This window comes from Melozone crissalis, unplaced genomic scaffold, assembly GCF_028551555.1.
Source record: "Melozone crissalis strain CALT ecotype California unplaced genomic scaffold, PUWL_Pcris_2 ptg000042l_1, whole genome shotgun sequence".
NCBI lineage: Eukaryota > Metazoa > Chordata > Aves > Passeriformes > Passerellidae > Melozone > Melozone crissalis.
Genome location: NW_026535820.1, coordinates 28,091,052 through 28,099,061, shown reverse-complemented (window position 1 = coordinate 28,099,061; position 8,010 = coordinate 28,091,052). Strand labels below are relative to the sequence as shown.

General features: G+C 43.0%; 1 protein-coding gene across 1 annotated transcript; it reads left to right on the top strand.

The window, feature by feature from the left end:
• Positions 1-290: 290 nt before the first annotated feature.
• Positions 291-4,632, top strand: CBLN2 (cerebellin 2 precursor). The gene is made up of 3 exons (XM_054284796.1): positions 291-611; positions 2,789-2,908; positions 3,213-4,632. Exons 1-3 carry the CDS (start codon positions 291-293, stop codon positions 3,408-3,410), a joined length of 639 nt encoding a protein of 212 aa, XP_054140771.1. The 3' UTR covers positions 3,411-4,632.
• Positions 4,633-8,010: the final 3,378 nt, after the last annotated feature.

Here is an 8,010-nt window from a genome sequence, read left to right as displayed (position 1 = left end):
GCTCCCCGCCGCCGTGCTTCACCGCCGCCTTTCCCCTTGGCAGGCTGCTGCGTGCCGCCCGCCCTCTGAGAAGGCTCCTTCGCCCCGCGCAGAGGAGGAGGCGGAGGAGGAGGAGGAGAAAGGGAGGAAGGCGCGGCCGCAGCCGCCGCTGCCCAGCCGCCGTCCCGCAGAGCGCTGGCCGCAGGGCGCCCCGGCGGCAGCAGGCGCGCAGCCCCCTCCGCCTCCCGCGCCCGCCCGCCCGCATGTCGGCGGCCATCCGGAGCGGCGGCGGCCGCGGTCCGGCGCCGGGCATGGGGCGGCGGCGGCGGGGGGCGCTGCCGGAGCCGGCGGGCGGCTGCTCCTGCTGCCTGGCGGCGGCGCTGCCGCTGCTGCTGCTGCTGCTGCCCGCCGGGTGCCCGGTGCGGGCGCAGAACGACACGGAGCCCATCGTCCTGGAGGGGAAGTGCCTGGTGGTCTGCGACTCCAGCCCCTCGGCCGACGGCGCCATCACCTCCTCGCTGGGCATCTCGGTGCGCTCGGGCAGCGCCAAGGTGGCCTTCTCGGCCACCCGCAGCACCAACCACGAGCCCTCCGAGATGAGCAACCGCACCATGACCATCTACTTCGACCAGGTCAGGCGCCGCCTGCTTCGCCCTCGCTCCCCCTTGTCCCCGCGTCCTGCGCGGGCATCCCCCGCCCCTGCCTCACCTGGCTGCACGCGTGTTCTCTTCCTGGCTCCCCTTCCATCTCCTAATCCCGACCCACCCGCCCAATAGCAACTTCACATCTCAACGGCCCAGAAAGACTTTGGAAAGTTCATTTAGGTAGCTGCAGGGCTTTCCCAAGGTGGTACCGGGGGTGAACACGCTGCCTGCCTGTCCGGTCACAATCGCTAGTACGGAAAGAGCTTTGAGGTGAAGGTCTGTGCCTCGGACGCGTGCGGGGGCGCCTTGCAGCCAAGGATTGCCTCGGCCAGCCAGGAACGACCCGGGGGAAGCGTGAGCATCCCTCCTTCGGTGCAATTTCAGTGTGGTACCGATGAGGAGTCGCCGGATCTGCCTGTTCGGAGCGCATTTGGCAATGTCACAGCGTCTCTCAGAGGGAAGGAGGGATGAGGAAGAGGAGGGTGTTTCCCGCGTTATCAGGCGAGGCAAACGGTGTCTCCGGCGGGCCGTGTCGGAATGGTGTTATCCCGCACGGCAGGCGCCGGGCAGAGCAGCGAGCAGCCTGCCCTGCTTGTCCTGCCCTGCCTCGCACCGCTCCCCTCCCGGAGACCAAACCCCGTCCATTCACTTTATTTTTGCGGTGAAATTTCCTTTTTTCCTACCGCTTGTGACTCCTGAAGTAGTATTGCAGAGTCAGCCAAAATTAGCATACCAGACTGTTTTCTCTGGGCTTGTTTGTTTGTTGTTTTTTTGGGTTATTTGGTTTTTTTTTCTTACCTGTCTAGTTGTCATTTATGTGTCTACCTGTCCTTCCTAATGAGTTTGCACAGTCATTCGTTGCACATGAGATCTCATAAAATTGCATCAATAGAAAAAAAACCACAAGACAACAAAAATCAACCCCCCAACTTGCTAAATATATTGTATATGTTCGATAATTTACCCGGCAATGTGCAGTTCCTAGGAGTTTGAAGGCGTTTTCTCGGTGCTCGCACAATAAGATTTTTTAAATCATTTTTTTGTTCCTTTTTTGGGGGGAACTATAGACTTTGGCTGTTTGGGAGAAAAAAGATTGGGATTTTGGGATGGGGGGCGATAATATGGTTTTGTAGTTGTTTTGTTGTTTTTTTTTTTTTTTTATTTCTCCCGCTTTGCATTTTTTCATTAGAGCGGAGTTTTAGCCCGCAGACTGAGGGTGCCGGGCGTGCCCCGGGGGTGGCCCCGACGGAGCAGCGGGCTGGGCACACCCGCTCGCCGGACGGCATCGCCACCGACCCGCGGGTTCTTCCGTGTCCGTGCCCTTTGAGCCAAACCCTGCTCCCGTCACGGGAGCCGGGACAAGGTGCCAGAGGATGAGAGGATGAGCCGAGGCCAGGTCCCTGGAGGATCGGCGGGATCGGCAGGGTGCGGCCGCCACCTCCGAAGGAGGCTCTGCACATCTGCCGGAGTTCTCTTCCTCTTTCTTTTTGGTTTTGTTTTGTTTCAAAAAAAACATTGAAATATATGAAAAATTAAGGTGTTTGCCGGGAAGGAGGAGCAGGCCCACCCCAGCCTCCCGAGGAGCGTGTGGGCCAAGCGGCACAGCCCTCCAGAGGGACAGAGAACATGAGCCGGCAGATGTTGCTGTTGCTGAGCATCCTCTTTCCTCCTTTGCCCCTCTCTGTAGTGCAGTTTTAGTTCTATACCCTATTAAACTCGAGGCCAGCTCTGATTTCAGTAGTGCTACCTAAAATACTACATTTCTATTATGAGCTAATGACTTTTGGTATTTTTTCCTACCTTTTCCCCCCTCCCTCCTTCCCTCCATTTCACACTCCTCCCCCTCTTCCTTCTGCCACCTTTGCTTTATTGACAGCTCAGTGTGGACATTTGCACTTCATCTAACAGGCTTTGGAGATAATTTTTGTGTAACTAAATTGCTTTATTAACTCTGATGCCTTTTAAATGCCTCTGTAGCTTGACTCCATTCCCCTACCATGCACTTTTAATTGTGCTGCAAATGCCGTTTTGGCTATGCTTTATGTTGGTCATTGAGCTCATGTCAAATTGTTGCTGGTGCTTCTCTAAGGTGGAGTCTGATTTCTCTGATTTCTCTCTTTCTCTTTCTCCTTTTCTTTGTTCTGTTTTATTTGTTTGCATTCCAGGTATTAGTTAATATTGGCAACCATTTTGATCTTACTTCCAGTATATTTGTAGCACCAAGAAAAGGGATATATAGTTTCAGTTTCCACGTGGTCAAGGTCTATAACAGACAAACCATCCAGGTGGGTTCTAATCGAAAGAAGATGCTGTCCTTCCTTTCATTTTCTTTTTTATTTTTTTCTTCAAATGCTAATTTCAAGACTCGTATTTAAAAAAAAAAACCCAAACCACAGAAGTTGAAGAATGAGATTGTGGGTTATTTTTAAAGGGGTCTGTATACATGACAGAAATCATGCATTGCCTATTTCCTTAGCTTAATTCAACCCAGATTCTGACCTGTACAAAAGTTTAGTGATGTGCACAGGGCAAAAAAAAATCCTTGAGAGTATTGCAAAAACTCAGATTCTGTCTCTTTGCACTTTTTAGGTAAGTTTAATGCAAAACAACTACCCAGTGATTTCAGCTTTTGCAGGGGATCAGGACGTCACCAGAGAAGCAGCCAGCAATGGGGTCTTGCTCCTCATGGAAAGAGAAGACAAAGTGCATCTCAAACTGGAAAGGGGTAACCTCATGGGAGGGTGGAAATATTCAACCTTTTCCGGCTTCTTAGTCTTTCCACTATAAAAGAAGGCCAAATAGGAGACAGATCCATGAGCCGGAGCAAGGATTCAGTTGTTAATGACACCCTGAACTTGGCAGCACATGACAATATTTTCGGTCACCCCGTCAGACTGTCACAGTAGAAGAATGATAACCTTCTAAACTCCAACATTTGCTTTGAATATTGACAATTCCTTGGAACCTGCTCCTCTAATTAGTTTTAGACGACAGTGATCTTTAGGAGAAATGAAATTATCGACCTGAGCAATTTGTACCTGTGATTGTAAAGTCAATTTTGGATTTTATTGTTGGGATCATTGACTTTCTTATTCTTTTTATTTTTTTGTCTCTTTCATTTTTTCCTCTTTTTCTTTCTCTTGTTGTTGTCCCAATGAAACAAATAACTCGGACCACAGAATCGCTTTGTCAAAGGCTCACTCTAGAGCCAGAAGAATGGAGTGTTCAGCCCAATGAGGTGTTCTTCCATGCTTTATTTCTTTGTGTTGTATAGCCTTAAGGAAAAAAAGAAAAAAAAAAAAAAAAAGAAAAGAAAAAAAAGGAAAAAAAAAAGAATGGCTTCAGTCTCAGTCCTGTATTTTTTCTGGGGGAGGGAGATTCTGGACATTACTGTGTCAAGAAGTGCTTTATCCAGTGAAGCAAAATTTGCACGATTGGAACCTTATTTGTGTTGTTCGTGTTTTTCATCAACTTTTTATTTTTCCTGATCTTTGTTTGTGTGTGCTAAAAATGTAAGCTAGATTGATCAATAAGACAAAACAAAGCACATATATACCCTGTAGCTCTAAGTAAAGCTAACCAGTGAACAATTTCTGTCTGCACTTTCCAGCTGATCTTTATAGACCTATTTAGAGAGAGAGAAAGAGAGAGAAAGAGTGAGAGAGCTACATGATCCTTCAATTACAATCTGGAAACCGGTAAAGGAACTGACATTTCTGACTTGTCCTGACATTTCTAGAAGCAACAGTGGAGGCTTTGAATATCTTCTCTGACCATACCCTAAACTATATACTTTCTTTGCATTACCATATTTTGGAGGTTTTTATCTGATATTTATTTGATATATTTGTCCACTAATGCTTGAGTACACATTGTGGGAGCACAGAGAGATGGCAGAGCAAAGTTTTCCTCTTCCAAATTAAATAAAACCATCTCCGCTTGAGCTGTCTGTGGCAAGTATTGGAGGAGTAGGCACAAGCATCTTTGACAGCCTTAGGGAGAGGGGCCTCAGAGGATCCACAAATGCTCCAGAAGCTGGCACAGGTGCCATGCATATATTCGCTGCGTCTGCTCTTCCCAACACAAATGGCCTCAAAGTTCTAGAGGTGGACTGACATCAGTATTGAACACTGAGAAAATTATTATCCCAATCAACAAGAGGTAAAATATCAGGCCAATGTCAATTGTATCCTTTTGCCTCATTCTCAATAAACTGATCCTGTTTCTTCAGTTTTTAAAGTTTATTTTTTAGTTCAGTGGGGTTTTTTGGGTTTTTAAAGTGGTGTACTAGACAATATGCTGAGGAAAATCTTGTTTGAGGAGATCCAGGAGGAATGTTTATTTTATAGAATTTTTACGACATTTATTTAGTTTTAAATGTGTCATTTTATTATAAATCCCCTAAGGATGGATGTGCATAAGAATTTATTTTTTGTCAAATTTACTTCTCTGCCACAACCAAATACAATGGAAAGGCATTTTCAGGAAAGTGGTGGTAACTACATTGTATTTCAAAATTATGGTGGACATGTCATTTTCATTGTAAATTTATCATTCAAGGGACAAAATTAAAGTCATATATTCTTAAAAAACCCTTATCTGTGTTGCTTATATACCTCAGATGACTAATATATAAGCCAATTTAATATTTAACATTTTTGTGCATTTTGACCATGGATGTGGTTTGTTTGCTTTGCTGTTTCACTTTCTCAGTTACTTAATTTGTTTCAGGTTGTTGGTTTTTTAAATGGGTTGCATTTTCTAGTTCCTCTTTGTGCTTTGGCATGACTGCAATGTTTCTAGTTGCAAAATATCACAGGGCTAAGTTTAAGTACATGAAGTAAAACTTGAGTCAGCAGCAACCTTTTTTTATTAAAATACAATAAATACAGTTATCTTAATGGTTGACATTGTAAAACTACTTCTTGTGTTTATAACTCGATTGTGTCACTCAAGGAAACAGAAACTGAGGTGGTTTCAACTTCCAAAGGTTTTAATTTCTACTATATTTTTAATTTAAAATAAAAATACTCAGTCAAAACAATTTAAAATAAGAATTACTCAGTTTTGTTTTAAAATTCTGCCTACCATAACCACATCCAGTTTTCCCATTTATTTCAGTTCATTTGGCTTGAATAAAGCAATGACATCTTCGTTCTGGCTCTCTCCTAAGAAAAATGAGGCCAATGGCAATGTTTTCCTTGGAACTATCCCTGGAAGTTTCTTAGCCCATTGAAGCTGGACAATCTGAATATCTCACTTCATGTATTCAAGCTCAGTAAAGTTGACCATGGTTTTTTTTGTTTTATAAATATGTTTTATTGACAGCCAATCTTCTGAATTTAAAGAAGGTATCTCATACAATGCCACTTTCCCTCTGCTACTCTTGTGTCCTTCATGCTAAGCTATAGAGATAGGACTCCTATAAAAGCAGTTACAATAAATGGAAATGTGGAGTAAATTCTTATTGTACACTAATTGCAATAATGATTTTTTTTTCTTTTATGTTTTTTGCAATATTTATTATTACCTTTTGCCTTTTAATTTTGCATCTGGGTTTGAGAACATACAATCTACTTGCTATTGGGAATGGTAGAAATCTTGATGTATTCATAAGGTGTGGCATAAAATATCATTATATAAAATATCATTATATATTTTATGTTGGAGGAGAAAAATGTACAACTGCAGCTTTGGAGATTGCAGGAAATATGAAATCAGAATGATTAAAGGAGCCTCTCAGTACATTAAGAGTAGGCTTATAGAAAATAATTTATATAAATAAATAGTTTGGGTAACATTCAGAGTTGGTTTAAATTTAATGTTGAGGGGCTAGAAGTGTAGAATATGTGGTAGTGAAGTAGACCAGTGGCGCCAACACGACTGGTTCCTGTGGGAGCAACAGCACAAGACCCCTTCCAACAGCTTTCAATCTTCCTCACAAGCTGCTGTGTAACAGTTGTAACAAATTCCTATGAAACCACTGTCTGTTTGACTGCTTCCCTTTCAGGGAACACTCTGTACCCGGGTGTTGTTGGTGCTCACTGTTTTAGTACTTCTCCAGCCTACTTATGGCAGGGTGGGAGCCAGGAGCTGGATTAGGAGCGATAAATTCTCCTCATATATATCGCTGCCTTCCTTGAGTTTTATACCCGAGTTTGAACACAGCCTTGCCAGAGAGCCTGTGTGCTCTCACCTCCCCCTGAGACAGTGGGTGTGATGGATGTGTGGTGTATCTCATTACTGGTCAGCATCTTGCAAGCTGGATCTGTGGGAGGAGGAGAGAGACAGGACATGAAGCTAAGGAGTTGTTTAGAAGTTACATTGTGTTTGTCAGCTGTGACTTTTTTAACTTTTAGAGAGAACATTTTGTTTTTATTGACCAAATTTGTTTCTTGGACAATCTGTCAAAGTAGAAGATAGGCTAAAAGGGCTTGTTTACTGGTGGATTTATTCAGAAATAGCTGAAAGTGGTTTCATGTCCTTCTGATGTGACATTGGTTTCAAGAATAGGCAGACTCACAGGTAGCATTGTTTAAAAATATCTTGTATGATTAATTGTCTGCTTTGATCCAGGATAACTTTCTACTGTTAATGAACACTCAACAAACACTCTCATTAATATACTTATTTTCATGTGTAATGACTTGTCATTAAGCAGTTATAAGTAACTAAAGAAATTTAATCAATTCCCCTCTTTTAATATATTGTTGAAATGCCAAGGAATGTTTTTGAGTCATTGCATAGTTTCTAGATTTGGAACCACTTACTGTTTTGAACAATTGTTCCAGGATCATTTATCATGAGGAGTCATGCCTAATTTTTAATCACAGTAGTAAACTATGATACACTGTAAAATGCACATTTTCTTAACAGAGTGGCTTCTTTTATCTGACATGATTTCACCTGTCATAATGCTTAAAATAGAACTTTATTATTCCTGGCCACCTGTTAATTAAGTCACACTCGGAGTTTATAAATTCCTGGGAATTTTTGATATCCATCATGAGTGTAGTTAGACACAGACTAGCTGGCTGGGCAGATAATAGGCAATCATTTAGATCAGCTGTTTATATAATCAAGTATCAGTAAAATTCAAGTGTTCCATTGTGAAATAAATACATTGTCATTTCAGCTAAAAGGCTGATCTTGCTTGTCTCACTCACTTCAGTAAAGTTCATTCCTTTTATGAATGGACTTTATTGAGTGCCTCTTAACATTAAATTTACACCAACTCCAATGTTACCTAATCAATCTATTTATATTTATTATTTTAAATAAGCCTACTCGTAATGTGCTGGGAAGCTCTTTTAATTGTTCTTAAAGCATAATCCCTGTTGTAATCCACAGAGGTTCTGTTCCCTCTCTAACAAAAAATATATCAGGA

What these genes read in the sequence shown, in the direction of transcription:
- CBLN2 (XM_054284796.1), top strand. Translation starts at nt 291, where the DNA reads ATGGGGCGGCGGCGGCGGGGGGCGCTGCCGGAGCCGGCGGGCGGCTGC. An exon ending in TGACCATCTACTTCGACCAG is followed by an intron (nt 612 to 2,788) that starts GTCAGGCGCCGC and finishes TTTGCATTCCAG; the next exon opens with GTATTAGTTAATATTGGCAA. An exon ending in ATAACAGACAAACCATCCAG is followed by an intron (nt 2,909 to 3,212) that starts GTGGGTTCTAAT and finishes TGCACTTTTTAG; the next exon opens with GTAAGTTTAATGCAAAACAA.